General features: G+C 40.3%; 1 protein-coding gene across 8 annotated transcripts in view; it reads left to right on the top strand.

Annotated features, from left to right (window-relative positions):
* The window catches only part of rapgef2b (Rap guanine nucleotide exchange factor 2b), a 473,745-nt gene that overhangs the window by 140,572 nt on the left and 308,142 nt on the right, over window positions 1–25,031 (top strand). For all 8 annotated transcript variants that reach the window (XR_009816924.1, XM_061976533.1, XM_061976532.1 and 5 more), the window contains exons 2-3: window positions 2,606–2,676; window positions 24,492–24,548. Coding sequence is in view for 7 of the 8 variants with exons in the window: in XM_061976533.1 (XP_061832517.1) it covers window positions 2,606–2,676; window positions 24,492–24,548 (128 nt within the window). In the remaining variant the exon portion in view is untranslated. The remainder of the gene's footprint in view (window positions 1–2,605; window positions 2,677–24,491; window positions 24,549–25,031) is intronic.

The raw sequence follows: 25,031 nt of genomic DNA, 5'->3' as shown, positions 1-25,031 counted from the left end.
GATAAACGGATGGAATCTATGTCAGGGAAGGAAACTAGCATTTCTCGAAAGTCACCACTTTGCTTGACCCCCTTCAGTGACATAGCAAACCCAGAAACAGGGTGAAAGAAATGCTTCGCTGGGCCTGAGCTCATCTAAGATGGACTGATACAAAGTGGAAAAGTGTTCTGTGGTCTGACGAGTCCACATTACAATTTTTTTGGGGAAACTGTGGACGTCCAAAGAGGAAAAGAACCATCCGGATTGTTATAGGCGCAAAGTGTAAAAGGCAGCATGTGTGATGGTATGGGGGTGTATTAGTGCCCAAGACATGGGTAACTTACACATCTGTGAAGGCACCATTAATGCTGAAAGGTACATACAGGTTTTGGAGCAACATATGTTGCCATCCAAGCAACGTTACCATGGACGCCCCTGCTTATTTCAGCAAGACAATGCCAAGCCACGTGTTACATCAACGTGGCTTCGTAGTAAAAGAGTGAAGTGAAGTCCATCCATCCATTTTCTACCGCTTATTTCCCTTCGGGGTCGCGGGGGGTGCTGGAGCCTATCTCAGCTACAATCGGGCGGAAGGCGGGGTACACCCTGGACAAGTCGCCAACACAGATAGACAGACAACATTCACACACTAGGGCCAATTTAGTGTTGCCAATCAACCTATCCCCAGGTGCATGTCTTTGGAGGTGGGAGGAAGCCGGAGTAGAACCCACGCAGTCACGGGGAGAACATGCAAACTCCACACAGAAAGATCCCGAGGCTGGGATTGAACTCACGACTACTCAGTGAATTATATTTATATAGCGCTTTTCTCTAGTGGCTCAAAGCGCTTTACATAGTGAAAGCCAATATGTAACCTGGAACCCTCAAGTTGCTGGCAGGGCTGCTCTACCCACCGAGCTCTGCCGCCCCGGGTGTGGGTACTAGACTGGCCTGCCTGTAGTCCAGACCTGTCTCCCATTGAAAATGTTGAAGGCTAAAATATGAGAAGGGAGACTGTTGAACAACTTAAGCTGTACATCAAGCAAGAATGGGAAAGGATTCCACTTCAAAAATGTGTCTCCTCAGTTCCTTTACTGAGTGTTGTTAAAAGGAAAGGCCATGTAACACACTGGTAAAAATGCCGCTGTGACGACATTTTTGCTGCCATTAAATTCCAAGTTCATGAATATTTGCAAAAAAAAAGGAAGTTTGTCAGTGTGAACGTTAAATATCTTGTCTTCGCAGTCTATTCAATTGAATATAATAATAATCATTGTATTCTCTTTTTATTTACCATTTACACAACGTGACAACTTCACTGCTTTCCGAGCACACTCAGCCATACCACAACAATAATGATAAACACGATCATGTTGGCCACAATAACTGATATGAAATGTTCATATGGTTACGGGGCGGCATGGCGTAGTGGGTAGAGCAACCGTGCCAGAAACCTGAGGGTTGCAGGTTCGCTCCCCGCCTCTTACCATCCAAAAATCGCTGCCGTTGTGTCCTTGGGCGGGACACTTCACCCTTTGCCCCCGGTGCCACTCACACCGGTGAATTGAATGATGAATGATAGGTGGTGGTCGGAGGGGCCGTTGGCGCAAATTGCAGCCACGCTTCCGTCAGTCTACCCCAGGGCAGCTGTGGCTATGAAAGTAGCTTACCACCACCAGGTGTGAATGAATGATGGGTTCTACATGTAAAGCGACTTTGGGTACTTAGAAAAGTGCTATACCTGTTCCACCTGCTGCCCTCTGGGAAGCGCTACAGGTGCATTAAAACCAAAACAAACAGGCTAAAGAACAGCTTCTTCCCCAGGGCCATAACCATCTTGAACGGACTGCCCCATTGTCCCTCATAACTGCCTTCTCTTCGGTGCAATAACCCATTCCACCAACAACCCTGTTTTTGTTTTGTTTTTTCATGTATATATTCATTTCACACCATATTCATTGCACTTCTACATTTAAAATTTTTTTTTTTAAATATATTTGCACATTGTTTTTCTAGCATGCACACATCGCACTGTATGGAATTGCCTCAATCGCGTTACCTTGCGTAATGACAATAAAGCTGATTCTGATTCTGATATAAATCCCAGGTATTATTGTTACATCCTACGTTGCAAAAGAAATGCATGATGTCATGGTTGTATCAAGTATCTCGCCACTTCCTCATCAGACCACGCCTCCTGCTCACCTTGGAGAGTCAAGGCTGAGAAACAGAACCTCAGACCGCGACGTCTCTTTTCACTGCAGCCGTGTCAAACGCACGTTTGTACATCATCCAATAGCGCGAGTATGGCGGCGTCACGCAGACGTGGACTAGACTGGCGGTCAGTGCCTGCAGTGTGTATCAACACAGTGGAGGAGCTGTTTCACCTCACGACTCACTAAGTCACTTCATGAAGACATTGAATGGCCAGTTCATACCCAATGTCTTCTTTCCCACTGTAAAGTTGTGTGTGGCACACATAAAAGTACTTCTTTTTGTCACTTGCTGTCACTTTCATTCATCGTCTACTTTTAGGAGTTAAATGTGAGAGTTTTGCCTGCTTGTAAATGTTGGCACATTTCCCTTCTTCCCTGTGCCTGATGGTTACTTTCCCATCTGTCCTCAGGACCTGGAGATTGTCTACTCCTATCTTCACGGCATGGAGGCCTTGTCCAACCTGCGTGAGCACCAGCTGAGGTGAGTTCTACACGGGAATTCAGTTGCATTTTGTACAAAAGTTGACACTTTAGTCCAGAGCTGGGTTGGGGTGGGGGCGGGGTTTGGTGGTAGCGGGGGGTGTATAATGGAGCCCGGAAGAGTCAGGGCTGCATGGGATTCTGGGTATTTGTTCTGTTGTGTTTGTGTTGTGTTAAGGTGCAGATGTTCTCCCGAAATGTGTTTGTCAGTCTTGTTTGGTTTTGGTTCAAAGTGTGGCGCATTATTAGTAAGAGTGTTAAAGTTGTTTTATATGGTCACCGTCAGTATAACCCATACTTGCCAACCTTGAGACCTCTGATTTCGGGAGGTCGGGGGTGGGGGGGGGGGGGCGCGTGGTTGGGGGCGTGGTTAAGATATATATATACATATATATAGAAATACTTGACTTTCAGCGAATTCTAGCTATATATATATATATATATATATATATATATATATATGTCTTAATAAGGTTATCCAAAAAATAGTGCTCGATACCGTAGTAGAGCGCAATATATGTATGTGTGGGAAAAAAAATCACAAGACTACTTCATCTCTACAGGCCTGTTTCATGAGGGGTTCCCTCAATCATCAGGAGATTTTAATGGGAGCATTCACATACCATGGTTTATATAGGGCACAGAGTGGGTGGGTACAGGCTGGCGTAGGGGCGTGGTGATTGGCTCATGTGTTACCTAGGAGGTGTTTCCGTCTGTGGCGGCATGCTGATACAATTTCGCTGCGCTTGTTGAGGGATGACAGGTCTGGACGGTAAATAATAAACAGTTTCTCTTTCAAGCATAGGTTGCATCTTTTATTACCACTATTGTAAGGTGTGCTGGATGCAAGAATTTGCCATGTTATTGAATATTCAACATTATTGTCTTTGAGGTCCCAAATGTGTTTGCTGAGTTCTATGGTATTCCGCAGGTTTTGGTTCCTGAAAGAAGCCTTGTGATTGTTCCATCTGGTTTTAAACTCTCCCTCGGTTAATCCTACATATGTGTCGGATGTGTTAATGTCCTTGCGTGTTACCTTAGATTGGTAGACAACTGATGTTTGTAAGCACCCCCCGTTGAGAGGGCAATCAGGCCCTATGCCAGCCTGTACCCACCCACTCTGTGCCCTATATAAACCATGGTATGTGAATGCTCCCATTAAAATCTCCTGATGATTGAGGGAACCCCCTCATGAAGTCATACCAAATAGCTCGAGTCATACCAAAGACTATAAAAATGGGACCCATTACCTCCCTGCTTGGCACTCAGTATCAAGGGTTGGAATTGGGGGTTAAATCACCAAAAATGATTCCCGGGCGCGGCCACCGCTGCTGCCCACTGCTCCCCTCACCTCCCAGGGGGTGATCAAGGGTGATGGGTCAAATGCAGAGAATAATTTCGCCACACCTAGTGTGTGTGTGACAATCATTGGTACTTTAACTTTTTAACTTTTATCAAACAGGCCTGTAGAGATGAAGTAGTCTTGTGATTTTTTTTCCCACACATACATATATATATATATATATATATATATATATATATATATATATATATATATATATATATATATATATATATATATATATATATATATATATATATATAAATATAAATAAATAAAAGAAATACTTGAATTTCAGTGTTCATTTATTTACACATTAACACACATATAACACTCATCTACTCATTGTTGAGTTAAGTGTTGAATTGTCCATCCTTGTTCTATTCTCTGTCACTATTTCAGAACACACACATTATACAAATGTACATTATAAAATCAATAAGAAAACGGGAGCTCTAATTTGGGAGTCTGAATTAGGATCAGAAGTTCCTATATAAACATTGCGTACTCACGTCGCCATTTTGTATTGATTACTGCAGCTGTGCACTGGATTCATTCACAAATACAAACTACAACTCACAAACACTTTAGAGTTAGGCTCCACCATCAGAATGTGTACTCAAACTTATAAAGATCACATGGATATTATTCAGTGAGTTGATTCACCAAAACTAACCTGTTATACAGGAGGAAAAAGCACACGGGACGTTTCAATTGTTCACAGACTGGTCGCGCTCATCAGAATGACAAGACACGTCCGGTCTGCAGGTGATAGCATTCAATTGGGAAGAAACGCCCTACTGCACCCTACTGACCAATGTGAATACTGATACATGTGTAATGACAGCTCCAAAAACGAATTCAAACCACAAAATAAAATGAATAAATCAACACAAAAATGTGACACATTATGGGTGGGTCACATATGCATGTACAGTAGATGGCAGTATTGTCCTGTTTAAAAGTGTCACAACATTGCTGTTTACGGCAGACGAACTGCTTTACGGTAGACGAAATGCTGTTGTTGTGTGTTGTTACCGCGCTGGGAGGACGTTAATGAAACTGCCTAACAATAAACCCACATAAGAAACCAATAACTCGCCCTCCATCATTCTACAGTTATAACGTGATTGGGCAGGCATGCTGTTTATATTGTGGGAAAGCAGACGTGAAAACAGGCTGTCAACACGTCACTCAGGTCCGCATGGAGCTGGAGGGGGCGTGGCCTCCAGCTCCGCCTGAATTTCGGGAGATTTTCGGGAGAAAATTTGTCCCGGGAGGTTTTCGGTAGAGGCGCTGAATTTTGGGAGTCTCCCGGAAAATCCGGGAGGGTTGGCAAGTATGGTATAACCTGTGTGGCTGTTGACCAAGTATGCCTTGCTGTCACGTACTTGTGCAAGCGGAAGACGCATATTGCATAACAAGGGGTGGCACGCTGTTAATACAGCCTGTAGAGGGCGCCAAATGCCGTACCAACATGGCACGCCCTTATTATTACCGTAAGGGTGAAAATCGAAGAATACTAATCCCGGGAGTTTCCCGCGAGAGGCATTGCAATCCGGAAGTCTCCCGGGAAAATCGGGGGGGTCGGCAAGTAAGCTGCCGAGCCGCATCAGAGTGATCAAAGAGCCGCATGCGGCTTGCCGACCCCTGGTATAAATGATATAAACACATTTTAGCTGTAAAAATGTGTTTGGGTCCCTTTTTAGGAACACTAATACCAAAAGTCACAATCAGAGATGTCCGATAATATCGGCCTGCCGATGTTATCGGCCGATAAATGCGTTAAAATGTAATATCGGAAATTATCGGTATCAGTTTTTTTTATTATCGGTATGTTTTTTTTTTGTTTTTTGTTTTTTGTTTTTCTTTAATTAAATCAACATAAAAAACACAAGATACACTTACAATTAGTGCACCAATCCAAAAAAAACTCCCTCCCCCATTTACACTCATTCACACAAAAGGCTTGTTTCTTTCTGTTATTAAAGGCCTACCGAAATGATTTTTTTTTTATTTAAACGGGGATAGCAGATCCATTCTATGTGTCATACTTTGCGATATTGCCATATTTTTGCTGAAAGGATTTAGTATAGAACAGGGGTCGGCAACCCAAAATGTTGAAAGAGCCATATTGGACCAAAAATACAAAAACAAATCTGTCTGGAGCCGCAAAAAATGAAAAGCCATATTACATCCAGATAGTGTGTCATGAGATATACATTGAATTAAGAGGACTTAAAGGAAACTAAATGAGCTCAAATATAGCTACAAATGAGGCATAATGATGCAATATGTACATATAGCTACCCTAAATAGCATGTTAGCATCGATTAGCTCGCAGTCATGCAGTGACCAAATATGTCTGATTAGCACTCCACACAAGTCAATAACGTCAACAAAACTCACCTTTCATGCACAACCTTAAAAGTTTTGGTGGACAAAATGAGACAGAAAAAGAAGTGGCATAAAACACGTCCTAGAAAGTCGGAGAAAGTTATACATGTAAACAAACTAAGGTGAGTTCAAAGACCGCCAAAATTAGTAGGACAAAACGGCGCTCGCCAAATACTCGAATCATTGAAGCATGTTTAATATAAACCATACTTGCCAACCTTGAGACCTCCGATTTTGGGGGGTGGGGGTGGGACGGGGGCGTGGTTGGGGGCGTGGCTAAAAGGGGAGGAGTATATTTACAGCTAGAATTCACCAAGTCAAGTATTTCATATATATATATATATATATATAAGAAATACTTGACGTTCAGTGAATTCTAGCTACATATATATATATATATATATATATATATATTTTTTTTTATTTTTTATTTTTTATTTTTATTTTTATTTATTTTTTTATTATATGTATATATATATATATATATATATATATATATATATATATATATATATATATATATGTCTTAATAAGGTTATCCAAAAAATAGTGCTCGATACCGTAGTAGAGCGCAATATATGTATGTGTGGGAAAGAAAATCACAAGACTATTTCATCTCTACAGGCCTGTTTCATGAGGGGGGGTACCCTCAATCATCAGGAGATTCTGATGATTGAGGGTACCCCCCCTCATGAAACAGGCCTGTAGAGATGAAATAGTCTTGTGATTTTTTTCCCCACACATACATATATATATATATATATATATATATATATATATACACGTATATATATATCTATTTTATTTTATATATATATATATATATATATATATATATATATATATATATATATATAAAATAAATACTTGAATTTCAGTGTTCATTTATTTACACATATACACACACATAACACTCATCTACTCATTGTTGAGTTAAGGGTTGGATTGTCCATCCTTGTTCTATTCTCTGTCACTATTTTTCTAACCATGCTGAACACCCTCTCTGATGCTGCATTGATGTGTGGCACGCACAAAAGTGCTTTCATCAAATGCTCTAGATGGCAGTATTGTCCTGTTTAAGAGTGTCACAACATTGCTGTTTACGGCAGACGAACTGCTTTACGGTATACAAAAACGTGACTGCTGTTGTTGTGTGTTGTTGCCGCGCTGGGAGGACTTTAATGAAACTGCCTAACAATAAACCCATGAGGACCTGAGTCCGCCTGAATTTCGGGAGAAAATTTGTCCCGGGAGGTTTTCGGGAGAGGCGCTGAATTTCGGGAGTCTCCCGGAAAATCCGGGAGGGTTGGCAAGTATGATATAAACAGTGTGCTTTGTAACAATTAGGGAGGCTTGTGTCATGTTTGTCCTCCTACAGAAATCATATTAAAACAAAAAATAAATGTTTTTCCCTTCATCTTTTTCCATTTTTCATACATTTTTCAAAAAGCTCCAGAGAGCTACTAGGGCGGTATAGAACAACGACGATAAAGTTTTGGTCGCTGATAAAAAAAAAAAGCCTTGCCTGTACCGGAAGTAGCGTGACGTCACAAGTTGAAAGTCTCCTCACATTTCCCCATTGTTTACACCAGCAGCGAGAGCGATTGGGACCGAGAAAGCGACGATTACCCCATTAATTGGAGCCAGGATGAAAGATTTGTGGATGAGGAACGAGAGAGTGAAGTATTAGAGTGCAGTGCAGGACGTATCTTTTTTTCGCTCTGACCGTAACTTAGGTACAAGGGCTCATTGGATTCCACACTCTCTCCTTTTTCTATTGTGGATCACGGATTTGTACTTGAAACCACCTCGGATACTATATCCTCTTGAAAATGAGAGTCGAGAACGCGAAATGGACATTCACAGTGACTTTTATCTCCGCGACAATACATCGGCGAAGCACTTTAGCTACGGAGCTAACGTGATAGCATCGGGCTTAACTGCAGATAGAAACAAAAGAAATAAACCCCTGACTGGAAGGATAGACAGAAAATCAACAATACTATTAAACCATGGACCTGTATCTACACGGTTAATGCTGTACCGCAATGCTGTTGCTAACGACGCCATTGAATCTAACTTAGCTACGGGACCTCGATAGAGCTATGCTAATAACATTCGCTCTCCACCTACGCCAACCCTTATCTGCTCATCAACACCGAAGCGTTCCAGCGATCGACGGCGCGACGAAGGACTTCACCCGATCATCGATGCGGTCGGCGGCTAGCGTCGGATAGCGCGTCTGCTATCCAAGTCATAGTCCTCCTGGTTGTGTTGCTGTAGCCAGACGCAAATACACCGATCGCATCTACAGCTTTCTTCTTTGCAGTCTCCATTGTTCATTGAACAAATTGCAAAAGATTCACCAACGCAGATGTCCAGAATACTGTGGAATTTTGCCATGAAAACTGAGCTTTTTTTATTGGATACTTCTGTTTCAACCATCGACGTCACGCGCATACGTCATCATACATAGACGTTTTCAACCGGAAGTTTCCCAGGAAATATAAAATTGCACTTTATAAGTTAACCCGGCCGTAATTGGCATTAGTTGCAATGTTAAGATTTCATCATTGATATATAAACTATCAGTCTGCGTGGTCGGTAGTAGTGGGTTTAATATTGTGGTTCCTACATTATACTGTATATATATATATATATATATATATATATATATATATATATATATATATATATATATATCTAGCTATAAATATAAATATAAAACCCTGCCCCCCGGCACCCCGCCCACCCCCCACCCCCCCTAATCTCCCGAATTCGGAGGTCTCAAGGTTGGCAAGTATGCGTATGTGGCCCACGGGCCCTATTTTGCCCAGGGCTGCTTTAATCTATTCCAAAAGGTCAGGCGAAGGTCTAATCATAGAACAAATGAAGAAGAAATAAAGAAAATCCCATTAATCTGTTCCAGATACAAATACTATCACAAAATACATTTTATAGACATCATTTGCACCGTATTTTTCGGAGTATAAGTCGCTCCGGAGTATAAGTCGCACCGGCCGAAAATGCATAATAAAGAAGGAAACAAACATATATAAGTCGCACTGGAGTATAAGTGGCATTTTTTGGGGAAATGTATTTGATAAAAGCCAACAGCAAGAATAGACATTTGAAAGGCAATTTAAAATAAATAAAGAATAGTGAACAACAGGCTGAATACCGTATTTTTCGGACTATAAGTCGCAGTTTTTTTCATAGTTTGGCCGGGCTCCAGTGCGATTTATGTATGTTTTTTTCCTTCTTTATTATGCATTTTCGGCAGGTGTGACTTATACTCCGGTGCGACTTATACTCCGAAAAATACGGTAAGTGTACGTTATATGAGGCATAAATAACCAACTGGTATGTTAACGTAACATATTATGGTAAGAGTCATTCAAATAACTATAACATATAGAACATGCTATACGTTTACCAAACAATCTGTCACTCCTAATCGCTAAATCCCATGAAATCTTATACGTCTAGTCTCTTACGTGAATGACATCAATAATATTATTTGATATTTTACGCTAATGTGTTAATCATTTCACACATAAGTCGCTCCTGAGAATAAGTCGCACCCCCGGCCAAACTATGAAAAAAACTGCCACTTATAGTCCGAAAAATACGGTAGTTATACAAGCAGAAAAAAGTGAAATACATTAAATAACAAATGAAATGGATAAATGAACATTAAACATGTGAAGACTCTTGTTGGCGTAGGTACCTTTTTACTTACTAATGGTCTATTTTCAATCTTTTTTCATATATAAGGCGCACTGGATTATAAGGCCATTGAAGGAGTCATATTATCATTATTTTTTCTAAATGTAAAAGACTTCCTTGTGGTCTACATAACATGTAATGGTGGTTCTTTGCTCAAAATGTTGCATAGATGATGTTTTACACATCATCTTCAACTCACTTTCTGACAGTCTCTTTGTGGGCGCTCTTATTTACGTGCCTCCACTTGGACAGGGTCTTCTCCCCGTCATCTTTATTGTAGCGGTGTAGCGTGCAAGGACAGGAATGGAAGAAGTGTCAAAAGATGGCGCTAACTGTTTTAATGACATTCACACTTTACTTCAATCAATAACGGAGCAGCATCTCCTCATCCGTGGCTCACTAGTGCAACAACAACGCCCGAAATGTGTCTGACCGGAGCTCTCTAATAACTTAAAGTTCCTTGGGTGAATAATGTAAAGTCACTACACCGGTATGTTTTAGTGCTTTCATGGTGAGTTTACTGACAGATATAAGTAAGAACTTTACACTACTTTATATTAGAAATGGCAACAGTGGAGGATGAATGTCACATAACAAGAAGATAGAGGAAAAAGAAGAAGCTTATCCACTACGGTGTCGTCACAAACTACAAAGGCGGACGTGCACAATTTTTCAGGATTTATGCAGATCCCAAATACAGATCAGCAGGTATTAGAACGTAAAAAAAAAAGTTGCTTTCGCATAATATTGTGAAACAAAATGCCAGATAATGTCTTACCTTATACACACACACCATAATAATACTCCTATGTTGAAGCACATCAAGCGGTGTGGCTTCATAGCTTACCAAAGTCCTACTAAATAAAACATTTTGATATATTTTTGAGCGCCGTGTGTAATGTTCTATATTTTCAATGGAACATATAAAATGTTGGTGTTGTTTACTTGAGTCATATTGCCATCATAGTGCAGTCGACACTTATCTCCTATGTGTGAGTGCCATCTACTGGTCACAGTTATTATTACACCATGTACCAAATAAAATAGCGTCGAGGTCGGTAAGCACAACCAACCCCAACAAAACGCCAGATAATGTGTCTTACCTTATACACACACCATAATAATACTCCTATGTTGAAGCACATCAAGTGGTGTGGCTTCATAGCTTACCAAAGTCCTACTAAAACATTTTGATAGATTTTTGAGCGCCGTGTGTAAAGTTCTATATTTTCAATGGAACATATAAAATGTTGGTGTTGTTTACTTGAGTCATAATGCAGTCTACAAGTATCTCTTATGTGTGACTGCCATCTGCTGGTCACACTTATCATTACACCATGTACCAAATAAATAACTTTGAGGTCAGTAAGCACAACCAAAATATTTAGGCGCACTGTCCAGTTTTGAGAAAATGAAAGGATTTTAAGTGCGCCTTATAGTCCTGCAAATACTGTACCCTAACCGTCTTTGGGTACACCGAATGTGCACTTGACTTTCCCAGCAGTCCATGTGATCCCATGCAGTGTGCATACGTGTGGATTATACTGAACAATGTACAACAAGTACACCACCCGTAAGCTGGAACATTCCATTTAGTGACCCTTCCCCCCCCCCCGCCGCCCCGCCTGCTCCTTGTGCTGGACGCTGTGGAATGTCGCTGTGGTCCAGCAGACCCGACTGACACTTTTGCCAGCTTTGGCTTGGTAAAAGCTTCTAGACAGGCATGCAGACATCCTAGTAACCATAAGATGATGTTAGAGATCATGTGAACAATTGTTTTTCCCTTGCTGTGTCCTTGTTTTTCCCCAGACGGGCTTGTTTTGGCGTGTGTCCCCCCTGGCTTTGTGTTTTGATCAGTTACTGTAAGTTAAAGAGTCTTGTCTGTGATGTTATGAGTCCCTTCCGGAAGGCTGCCTGGGAAAAGCCTGGATGGGGATGTTTGACATTCTTTTGTCCACAGGAGGCGGGAAAAGCCTCTGCCTTGGGAAAATGGTAACCTCAGGAAGCAACAGTTACGACACTGTTACATAATTGACTATGCAGCGCACCGCTTTATAAGCCGCACCCAATGCTTTTTCCATCCATCCATCCATCTTCTTCCGCTTATCCGAGGTCGGGTCGCGGGGGCAGCAGCTTAAGCAGGGAAGCCCAGACTTCCCTCTCCCCAGCCACTTCGTCCAGCTTCTCCCGGGGGATCCCGAGGCGTTCCCAGGCCAGCCGGGAGAGATAGTCTTCCCAGCGTGTCCTGGGTCTTCCCCGTGGCCTCCTACCGGTCGGACGTGCCCGAAACACCTTCCTAGGGAGGCGTTCGGGTGGCATCCTGACCAGATGCCCGAACCACCTCATCTGGCTCCTCTCGATGTGGAGGAGCAGCGGCTTTACTTTGAGCTCCCCCCGGATGGCAGAGCTTCTCACCCTATCTCTAAGGGAGAGCCCCGCCACTCGGCGGAGGAAACTCATTTCGGCCGCTTGTACCCGTGATCTTGTCCTTTCGGTCATGACCCAAAGCTCATGACCATAGGTGAGGGTGGGAACGTAGATCGACCGGTAAATCGAGAGCTTTGCCTTCCAGCTCAGCTCCTTCTTCACCACAACGGATCGATACAGCGTCCGCATTACTGAAGACGCCGCACCGATCCGCCTGTCGATCTCACGATCCACTCTTCCCCCACTCGTGAACAAGACTCCGAGGTACTTGAACTCCTCCACTTGGGGCAAGATCTCCCCCCCAACCCGGAGATGGCACTCCACCCTTTTCTGGGAGAGAACCATGGACTCGGACTTGGAGGTGCTGATTCCCATCCCAGTCGCTTCACACTCGGCTGCGAACCGATCCAGTGAGAGCTGAAGATCTTGGCCGGAGGAAGCCATCAGGACCACATCATCTGCAAATAGCAGTGACCTAATCCTGCAGCCACCAAACCAGATCCCCTCAACGCCTTGACTGCGCCTAGAAATTCTGTCCATAAAGGTTATGAACAGAATGGGTGACAAAGGGCAGCCTTGGCGGAGTCCAACCCTCACTGGAAACGTGTCCGACTTACTGCCGGCAATGCGGACCAAGCTCTGGCACTGATCATACAGGGAGCGAACTGCCACAATAAGACAGTCCGTTACCCCATACTCTCTGAGCACTCCCCACAGGACTTCCCGGGGTACACGGTCGAATGCCTTCTCCAAGTCCACAAAGCACATGTAGACTGGTTGGGCAAACTCCCATGCACCCTCAAGGACCCTGCCGAGAGTATAGAGCTGGTCCACAGTTCCACGACCAGGACGAAAACCACACTGTTCCTCCTGAATCCGAGGTTCGACTATCCGGCGTAGCCTCCTCTCCAGTACACCTGAACAGACCTTACCGGGAAGGCTGAGGAGTGTGATCCCACGATAGTTGGAACACACCCTCCGGTTCCCCTTCTTAAAGAGAGGAACCACCACCCCGGTCTGCCAATCCAGAGGTACCGCCCCCGATGTCCACGCGATGTTGCAGAGTCTTGTCAACCAAGACAGCCCCACAACATCCAAAGCCTTAAGGAACTCCGGGCGGATCTCATCCCAATGCTTTTTAAAAGAAAAAATATTGTTCACACCGGACTATAAGCCACAGATATATATGTTGGAAATGAGTTATTTACACAGAAATATTTTGTAAATCTTTCTTTACATCCTTTGTTTCCAGTCGGTGCCTGTCACACGGCAGTAAAACGGCTGATCAAACAAAACAGAAGTCATGGTCATGGACCCACTCGCTGCGGAAGCTCGTTCTCCAATCAGCTAAACAGACTCAATAACTCTGTGACGTTTTGGTGAATTTACTGAGGAATTTGTGAAAGTGAAACAATACAAAAAGAATGCCATTGTAAGTTTATAATGCTAACGCAGGTACACCGGTACTTTTAGAGGCCGTATAGTACGGAATATGATTCATTAGTATCGCGGTACTATACTAATACCGGTATACCGTACAACCCTAGAACAGAGTGATCGTTCTATACTCAGAGGAATAGGAGACAGGTGTTTTTTAGGTCCACTCGAGGACCGCGAAAAAGTAGGACGCCACAATGCCCGCCAGAAATAATAAATCTTGTTTTATTCAATGAATCTTAAAGTTCTACAGTACAAAGCAATATTTCAAACAATCAAAGCCAGCCTTTAAAAACTGGATAACATATTAAGACTTAAACACTATCAGTCAAGCATAAGAAACACAAAACATGTAAATTAGTGGGTTTTCTAACAAAGTCTACGTCTATTCAAAAAAATGACATTTTTGAGCACATTCAACAATACTGCGATGATAATAACCGTGATCATTTTGGTGATATGACATTTTCATACTGTTACATCCCTGGTTAATAATATGTAATGTATTCTTCTTGTTGCAAGCATTTTGCGGAGTAAACATTGAAAGAGTCAAATGAAACACATTTTTGGGTGTAATAATAGATGATAAAATCAACTGGAAATCTCATGTAAAAAATATACAACATAAGAACTCACTAGTGTTCCTTTTTTGAGTTATTGTGCAGAAATATGGGGAAATAACTACCGTATTTTTCGGAGTATAAGTCGCTCCGGAGTATAAGTCGCACCGGCCGAAAATGCATAATAAAGAAGGAAAAAAACATATATAAGTCGCGTTTTTTGGGGAACAGTATTTGATAAAAGCCAACAGCAAGAATAGACATTTGAAAGGCAATTTAAAATAAATAAAGAATAGTGAACAACAGGCTGACTTTTAACCATTTTTTTTCTTTTTCTTTTTATGTATTTATTAATTTTACATTTTATATGAAATGTCTTGGTTTTTCCTCCCTTTGAAAATCCTATGAAATGTTTAACAAGCCATCCTATAATAATACAACAGCTATTAATGTAACAATACAATAAAACAAATATATTTAATTGTTTTTTTTCATTATTTTAAAAATAGGCTAATGTATATTACTTTATATAGATTCTACAAGAAACACAAAACTTAAAAACTAAATGATTTACAATTGCACACACAAGGTTTCGTGCAGCTTCACTCATTGTAAAGGAAGATAATGTGCTTCGTACTCTTGCAGGACCGCAAGCAAGGTCGCAGAGAAAATGCGGACTGGAATTTGAGTGATATGGGCATTTTCTACAGGTAAAATCCAGTAAATTAGAATATTTTGAAAAACTTGATTTATTTTAGTAATTGCATTCAAAAGGTGTAACTTGTACATTATATTTATTCATTGCACACAGACTGATGCATTCAAATGTTTATTTCATTTAATTTTGATGATTTGAAGTGGCAACAAATGAAAATCCAAAATTCCGTGTGTCACAAAATTAGAATATTACTTAAGGCTAATACAAAAAAGGGATTTTTAGAAATGTTGGCCAACTGAAAAGTATGAAAATGAAAAATATGAGCATGTACAATACTCAATACTTGGTTGGAGCTCCTTTTGCCTCAATTACTGCGTTAATGCGGCGTGGCATGGAGTCGATGAGTTTCTGGCACTGCTCAGGTGTTATGAGAGCCCAGGTTGCTCTGATAGTGGCCTTCAACTCTTCTGCGTTTTTGGGTCTGGCATTCTGCATCTTCCTTTTCACAATACCCCACAGATTTTCTATGGGGCTAAGGTCAGGGGAGTTGGCGGGCCAATTTAGAACAGAAATACCATGGTCCGTAAACCAGGCACGGGTAGATTTTGCGCTGTGTGCAGGCGCCAAATCCTGTTGGAACTTGAAATCTCCATCTCCATAGAGCAGGTCAGCAGCAGGAAGCATGAAGTGCTCTAAAACTTGCTGGTAGACGGCTGCGTTGACCCTGGATCTCAGGAAACAGAGTGGACCGACACCAGCAGATGACATGGCACCCCAAACCATCACCCAACCATGCAAATTTTGCATTTCCTTTGGAAATCGAGGTCCCAGAGTCTGGAGGAAGACAGGAGAGGCACAGGATCCACGTTGCCTGAAGTCTAGTGTAAAGTTTCCACCATCAGTGATGGTTTGGGGTGCCATATCATCTGCTGGTGTCGGTCCACTCTGTTTCCTGAGATCCAGGGTCAACGCAGCTGCCTACCAGCAAGTTTTAGAGCACTTCATGCTTCCTGCTGCTGACCTGCTCTATGGAGATGGAGATTTCAAGTTCCAACAGGACTTGGCGCCTGCACACAGCGCAAAATCTACCCGTGCCTGGTTTACGGACCATGGTATTTCTGTTCTAAATTGGCCCGCCAACTCCCCTGACCTTAGCCCCATAGAAAATCTGTGGGGTATTGTGAAAAGGAAGATGCAGAATGCCAGACCCAAAAACGCAGAAGAGTTGAAGGCCACTATCAGAGCAACCTGGGCTCTCATAACACCTGAGCAGTGCCAGAAACTCATCGGTAATTGAGGCAAAAGGAGCTCCAACCAAGTATTGAGTATTGTACATGCTCATATTTTTTTATTTTCATACTTTTCAGTTGGCCAACATTTCTAAAAATCCCTTTTTTGTATTAGCCTTAAGTAATATTCTAATTTTGTGACACACGGAATTTTGGATTTTCATTTGTTGCCACTTCAAATCATCAAAATTAAATGAAATAAACATTTGAATGCATCAGTCTGTGTGCAATGAATAAATATAATGTACAAGTTACACCTTTTGAATGCAATTACTGAAATAAATCAAGTTTTTCAAAATATTCTAATTTACTGGCTTTTACCTGTATATGAACAAGTGGAATGGATTGGATACCGACGCACTAAAGGGACTCTCTACCTTACGCTACGAAGTGAGGGGAAACTGAGTGAATAATAACAGGTTATATGATTTATTTAAACTCATATTCGGGCCGCTTTATAATGAATATGTCGGCATGTATTTGTAAAAAAAAAAAAATATATATATATATACTGTATATAACACCAAATTATTTAGGGGGGCTTAAGAATATTTTAGGGGGGCTTGAGCACATCTAAAATGATGTATTAAACAAATTATAACCTGCTAGCCAAGAATGTACAAAAGGAGAAATATAACCTTAGAGGAAAATCTAATTTAAAACATTAGCATATCCGTATGTGGAATTCAATTATGGAATGGATTAAGCAAAGAAATATAATGGTTATTTATATATATATATATTTTTTACTTAATTATGGTATTTTATTTATTTTTTTATTTTTTTATTCACTGTTCTGTTACAAACAGAGAACAAGGAAATGTGATACAATTGCTATACTATGAAAATAGAATAAAATAGAATTGAAAATACTTTATTGATCCCTGAGGGAAATTCAGCACCACAGTTCGCTCACAATAGACAAGAATAATAATAAATAATATAATATATATAATACCGTATTTTCCGCACCATAAGGCGCCCTGGGTTATAAGCCGCGCCTTCAATGAACGGCATATTTCAAAACTTTGTCCACCTATAAGCCGCCCCGTGTTATAAGCCGCATCTAACTGCGCTAAAGGAATGTCAAAAAAACAGTCAGATAGGTCAGTCAAACTTTAATAATATATTAAAAACCAGCGTGATGTGGGCGCGCATGGAGTCGTATATCAACATGGACGGAGCTGCGTGAAAAAAGCCACCCGGCCTCTTCGCGTAAACTTACCTTAACCACTCGCTCATCTTTTCTTCATCCATCCATCCCTTCGAGTTAGCTTTTATGATGACGCCGGCTGGAAAGGTCTCTTTTGGCAAGGTCTTCCTTTTGAATATCACCATGGGTGGAAGTTTCTGGCCATTAGCATGGCAAGCTAGAACCACAGTGAAGGATGACTTCTCATTCCCTGTGGTGCGAATATTCACCGTACGTGCTCCCGTTGTATCCACAGTGCGGTTCACAGGAATATCAAAAGTCAGTGGAACCTCGTCCATGTTGATAATGTTCTCTGGCCGGATCTTTTTTTCAGCTATCTTGTTTTTACAATATGCACGGAAAGTAGCCAGCTTTTCTTGAAAGTCTTTAGGCAGTTGCTGTGAAATAGTAGTCCGTGTGCGGATGGAGAGATTGCGTCTTTTCATGAACCGAAAACCTGTCGCTTAGTAGGAGCCATTTTGTGGTCTTTACAGATGTAAACACACAAAGGAAATGAAACGTAATATCCGCGCGCTTCTTCTTCTTCTACGCGGGCGGGTGGTTGCTTACAGTAGAAGAAGAAGCGCTTCCTGTTCTATGGGGGCGGGTGCTTACCTTGGCGGTTGCTTGCGTAGAAGAAGAAGCACTTCCTCTTCTACGGGGAAAAAAGATGGCGGCTGTTTACCGTAGTTGCGAGACCGAAACTTTAAGAAAATGAATCTTAATATTAATCCATATATAAAGCACACCGGGTTATAAGCCACACTGTCAGCTTTTGAGTAAATTTGTGGTTTTTAGGTGCGGCTAATAGTGCGGAAAATACGGTATATTATACATATAATATATAAATAATATACATATAAAAGGGGTAGGATTAAATAAGCTCTGCTTCTTCATACTCCTTTTCGGACGTGCTGTAATGAAACAACTGGAAATATGTGATGCATTACATTGTATCATATGCATAAACTGAAAAACTGAAACCGATATCTATCATCTAAACAACAAACCAACCAGTAAAATAATTATAACTAGAGCAGTAGTTCTTAACCTTGTTGGAGGTACCGAACCCCACCAGTTTCATATGTGCATCCACCCAACCCTTCTTTGGTGAAAAATATATATATATATATATTAGGGATGTCCCGATCCAGGTTTTTGCACTTCCGATCCGATACCGATACTGGCCTATCCGAGCATGTATTAAAGTTTAAAGTTATTTAGCCTACTTAGTTGTCAGAATCATGTTGAAAAGGGTTTTAGTACTCTTGATAACAACTAGCCAGCTGAATTAGGGGAGTTTGAATAATACACAATGGTTGGTAACAAGAAACTGACCTGTTTATTCAAGGATAAACACAAAATAAACAAAATTATACATGACAAACAGAAATGGCATCATTGAACTAGGGCTGGGCGATACGGCCTTTTTTTAATATTGTGATATTTTAAGGCCATATTGCGATACACAATATATATCTCGATATTTTGCCTTAGCCTTGAATGAACACTTGATGCATATAATCACAGCAGTATGATGATTCTATGTGTTTTGATTGATTGATTGAGACTTTTATTAGTAGGTTGCACAGTGAAGTACATATTCCGTACAATTGACCACTAAATGGTAACACCCCAATAAGTTTTTCAACTTGTTTAAGTCGGGGTCCACTTAAATTGATTCATGATACAGATATATACTATCAGATATATACTATCATCATAATACAGTCATCACACAAGATCATCACATTGAATTATTTACATTATTTATAATCCAGGGTGTGGAGGGTAAGTGTCAAAAAGACAGCCAAAAGAGTTTGATATGAGAATAAATCTAAAGTTAAAATATAGGGTAGAAATGCACCCATTTGCAGGAAATGTAGTCTTGATTTTCAAATTTTTCTTTCAAGGCTTGCATGTCTACATTAAAACATTCTTCTTCATACTGCATTAATATATGCTACTTTTAAACTTTCATCCAGAGAAGGAAATCACAACTAAAAAAAATCACTAATTTTTTCATACGGTGTTGATCTGGAAATGTTTGCCTCTGCATTTTGATGGTGTGGACGTGTGGCACCGAATGGAGATAAGCGTCTCGACAGACGTCATAATATTTGAACAATGATGACGAAAACTGTTTTCTCTGTCGTGTCCGTGTGTCGAAAATTGTTATGCGCTTATTTTTTTATTTGATTTTGTGCGTGGCATAGATTTGCTATGCGCAGAGGACGCTTGAGCAGTGCGCAATTGCACAGGCGCGCACCTTAGAGGGAACGTTGCTCGCACGGCTGCTCTAGAATCACAGCTAACGTTAGCCATGCTGCTACCTCTCTGCTGGGAGAGGACGTATACGTATGTGACGTATGACGTGACAGTATGTGACATATGACGTGACAGTATGTGACGTGTGTAAGAAGGTGCACTTGCTGTCTGTGAGAGGGAGACACAGGAAAGAGTGAGAAGAGCCTGTCGTGTAATGCCAGCAGCTAAAAGCAACTGCATGAGAATCCACAGACCTGTGGATGTGTTGAAGGTGTGCTGGAAAATGCGGAACGGAAATTACAGGGCAGCAGAAAAGTGGAATGTATTATTTAAATAGGTGCCTTGGAAAACACGGACCGGAGTTTTTTTTAAAAACTGGATCTGGATCGGCATTTTCCCATGCCTTGCCGATACGCATTTTTTGGCAAATATCGGCGGCCGATCCGATCCAAATATCGGATCGGGACATCCCTAATATATATATATATTTTTTCAAATTCAAGACAAAGTTACATGTTTTTTTTACTGGTGCACAAAATGAAGCGTGCATGAACATCACCTTGTTCAAAGAACAAAACCAACACAGTGCATGAACTCACAACAAATGACACACCTGCAAATCAGATGGAAAATTAGATGGAACATTGTTTGGGGGTATCCGTAATACGTCGATAAGGAGAAGTTTGTATTTACACGATGAGTCGGGTGTGTCTCGACCTCCGCCGAACCCCTGAGCCCGACTCACCGAACCCCCAGGGTTCCATCCAACCAAGGTTAAGAACCACTAATCTAACTAGATGAGGTCATTTCTTCATGTGAATGCTCCAATGCTGAAGTTGAACTTCAAAATGACTAATTGTTGAAGTAGAGCACACAATTCCCAAACAGGCTGAATATTTTGAAGTTGGAACGGTTTGAATGGGATAAAAAATTTGGGAGTTGTGCAACTTTGAAAAATGTTTCATTCATGTCTCTGGGAACTTGGGAATTTCGGGAAAAGCGGGAATTTTTTATTTATTTAGAATGTTGTGAATGAGATGGTGTTGGAATTTTTCAAATCGGTCGAGAAATGTTGAAGTAGTAACATTTGTAATTGAGAAATAGTATTACGGAATCCCTGGAATTTCGGGAAAACTGGAAATGTTTCCAGTTCAAAAAACAACTTTGTTTTTTGTCTTAATTATGAGGAATGTTTTGACGGTGGATCGGTTGAAATGCGTTAAAAAATTGTGGAAGGAGTCGTCGCCAGAAAAAAAGGTGAAAAAACGGAATTCCTGGAATTACGGAATTCCTGGAATTTCGGGAAAACTGGAAATTTTTCCAGTTCAAAAAACAACTTTGTTTTTTTGTCTTAATTATGAGGAATGTTTTGACGGTGGATCGGTTGAAATGCGTTAAAAAATTGTGGAAGGAGTCATCGCCAAGAAAAAAAGGTGAAAAAAGGGTTAAAAAAACGGAATTCCTGGAATTTCGGGAAAACTGGAAATTTTTCCAGTTCAAAAAACAACTTTGTTTTTTTGTCTTAATTATGAGGAATGTTTTGACGGTGGATCGGTTGAAATGCGTTAAAAAATTGTGGAAGGAGTCGTCGCCAGAAAAAAAGGTGAAAAAACGGAATTCCTGGAATTTCGGGAAAACTGGAAATTTTTCCAGTTCAAAAAACAACTTTGTTTTTTTGTCTTAATTATGAGGAATGTTTTGATGGTGGATCGGTTGAAATGCGTAAAAAAATTGTGGAAGGAGTCGTCGCCAGAAAAAAAGGTGAAAAAACGGAATTCCTGGAATTACGGAATTCCTGGAATTTCAGGAAAACTGGAAATTTTTCCAGTTCAAAAAACAACTTTGTTTTTTTGTCTTAATTATGAGGAATGTTTTGACGGTGGATCGGTTGAAATGCGTTAAAAAATTGTGGAAGGAGTCGTCGCCAGAAAAAAAGGTGAAAAAAGGGTTAAAAAAACGGAATTCCTGGAATTACGGAATTCCTGGAATTTCGGGAAAACTGGAAATTTTTCCAGTTCAAAAAACAACTTTGTTTTTTTGTCTTAATTATGAGGAATGTTTTGACGGTGGATCGGTTGAAATGCGTTAAAAAATTGTGGAAGGAGTCGTCGCCAGAAAAAAAGGTGAAAAAAGGGTTAAAAAAACGGAATTCCTGGAATTACGGAATTCCTGGAATTTCGGGAAAACTGGAAATTTTTCCAGTTCAAAAAACAACTTTGTTTTTTTGTCTTAATTATGAGGAATGTTTTGACGGTGGATCGGTTGAAATGCGTTAAAAAATTGTGGAAGGAGTCGTCGCCAGAAAAAAAGGTTAAAAAAGGGTTAAAAAAACGGAATTCCTGGAATTACGGAATTCCTGGAATTTCAGGAAAACTGGAAATTTTTCCAGTTCAAAAAACAACTTTGTTTTTTTGTCTTAATTATGAGGAATGTTTTGACGGTGGATCGGTTGAAATGCGTTAAAAAATTGTGGAAGGAGTCGTCGCCAGAAAAAAAGGTGAAAAAAGGGTTAAAAAAACGGAATTCCTGGATTTACGGAATTCCTGGAATTTCGGGAAAACTGGAAATTTTTCCAGTTCAAAAAACAGCTTTGTTTTTTTGTCTTAATTATGAGGAATGTTTTGACGGTGGATCGGTTGAAATGCGTTAAAAAATTGTGGAAGGAGTCGTCGCCAGAAAAAAAGGTGAAAAAACGGAATTCCTGGAATTTCGGGAAAACTGGAAATTTTTCCAGTTCAAAAAACAACTTTGTTTTTTTGTCTTAATTATGAGGAATGTTTTGACGGTGGATCGGTTGAAATGCGTTAAAAAATTGTGGAAGGAGTCGTCACCAGAAAAAAAGGTGAAAAAACGGAATTCCTGGAATTACGGAATTCCTGGAATTTCAGGAAAACTGGAAATTTTTCCAGTTCAAAAAACAACTTTGTTTTTTTGTCTTAATTATGAGGAATGTTTTGACGGTGGATCGGTTGAAATGCGTTAAAAAATTGTGGAAGGAGTCGTCGCCAGGAAAAAAGGTGAAAAAAGGGTTAAAAAAAACGGAATTCCTGGAATTACGGAATTCCTGGAATTTCGGGAAAACTGGAAATTTTTCCAGTTCAAAAAACAACTTTGTTTTTTTGTCTTAATTATGAGGAATGTTTTGACGGTGGATCGGTTGAAATGCGTTAAAAAATTGTGGAAGGAGTCGTCGCTAGGAAAAAAGGTGAAAAAAGGGTTAAAAAAACGGAATTCCTGGAATTACGGAATTCCTGGAATTTCGGGAAAACTGGAAATTTTTCCAGTTCAAAAAACAACTTTGTTTTTTTGTCTTAATTATGAGGAATGTTTTGACGGTGGATCGGTTGAAATGCGTTAAAAAATTGTGGAAGGAGTCGTCGCCAGGAAAAAAGGTGAAAAAAGGGTTAAAAAAAACGGAATTCCTGGAATTACGGAATTCCTGGAATTTCGGGAAAACTGGAAATTTTTCCAGTTCAAAAAACAACTTTGTTTTTTTGTCTTAATTATGAGGAATGTTTTGACGGTGGATCGGTTGAAATGCGTTAAAAAATTGTGGAAGGAGTCGTCGCCAGAAAAAAAGGTGAAAAAAGGGTTAAAAAAACGGAATTCCTGGAATTTCGGGAAAACTGGAAATTTTTGCAGTTCAAAAAACAGCTTTGTTTTTTTGTCTTAATTATGAGGAATGTTTTGACGGTGGATCGGTTGAAATGCGTTAAAAAATTGTGGAAGGAGTCGTCGCCAGAAAAAAAGGTGAAAAAAGGGTTAAAAAAACGGAATTCCTGGAATTTCAGGAAAACTGGAAATTTTTCCAGTTCAAAAAACAACTTTGTTTTTTGTCTTAATTATGAGGAATGTTTTGACGGTGGATCGGTTGAAATGCGTTAAAAAATTGTGGAAGGAGTCGTCGCCAGAAAAAATGGTGAAAAAACGGAATTACGGAATTCCTGGAATTTCAGGAAAACTGAAAATTTTTCCAGTTCAAAAAACAACTTTGTTTTTTTGTCTTAATTATGAGGAATGTTTTGACGGTGGATCGGTTGAAATGCGTTAAAAAATTGTGGAAGGAGTCGTCGCCAGAAAAAAAGGTGAAAAAAGGGTTAAAAAAACGGAATTCCTGGAATTTTTTTTAACTTGGAAAAATGAAAGTTTGAATGTCCAGGATGAGTGCAATGTGTTGAAGGTGGAATGGTTTGAATTGGTTGAAAAATGGCCAATTCATTTTGAAAGGGAAAAATGTCCCTGAAAACCTGTAATTCTGGGAATTTTTGGAATTTGTCAAGGGAAAGCCTGCGATTCCGGAATAGGCTGAACAGTTTGAAGTTGGAACGATTTGAATCAGGTGAAAAATGTGGAAGGTAGAGCGTGCCAACATCTGGAGAAGAAGAAGAAGTATAATAAATAGATGCATTTTGGTGAATGTTTTGGAGCATTCACACAATCAAACAAAAACAAAGATGTGTTGATAATGCTGTCACTAACCATGTTCTTTAACCAAACGTCTATTTGTGTTTCTGCAGGATGATGTGTGAGACGGTGCGTTATGAGCGGCACGAAGCCAATGAAGTCCTCTACTAGTAAGTACATTTGACTCATGCATGAACACACACGTTGCAAAGACACGGTGAGCTATTGACGAGGCAGGATCCTCCGCTAACTTGAATGAAAACACATGACCATGAAGCACCGATCACATCACACCCCTCCATGGAGGTTTGTACATCAGTTGGCAACATACAGGACTGTCTCAGAAAATTAGAATAGTCCTTTATTTTCTGTCATGCAACTAAAAACATGAAAATGTCATACATTCTGGATTCATTGCACATCAACTGAAATATTGCACGCCTTTTATTATTTTAATGTTGCTGATTATGGCATACAGCTTAGGAAAACTCCAAAATCCCATCTCAAAAAATTACACCAAGTAAAAAATAAAGATTTATAACAGCAAAACAAAATCAAACATTTGAAAATGTCAATTAATGCACTCAGTACTTGGTTGGGAATCCTTTTGCACGGATGACTGCATCAATGTGGCGTGGCATGGAGGCAATCAG

This window comes from Nerophis lumbriciformis, linkage group LG16 (genome assembly GCF_033978685.3).
Source record: "Nerophis lumbriciformis linkage group LG16, RoL_Nlum_v2.1, whole genome shotgun sequence".
Classification (NCBI taxonomy): Eukaryota; Metazoa; Chordata; class Actinopteri; order Syngnathiformes; family Syngnathidae; genus Nerophis; species Nerophis lumbriciformis.
The sequence above is the reverse complement of the archived record's forward strand: the minus strand, read 5'-3'. Positions and strand labels throughout refer to the sequence as shown.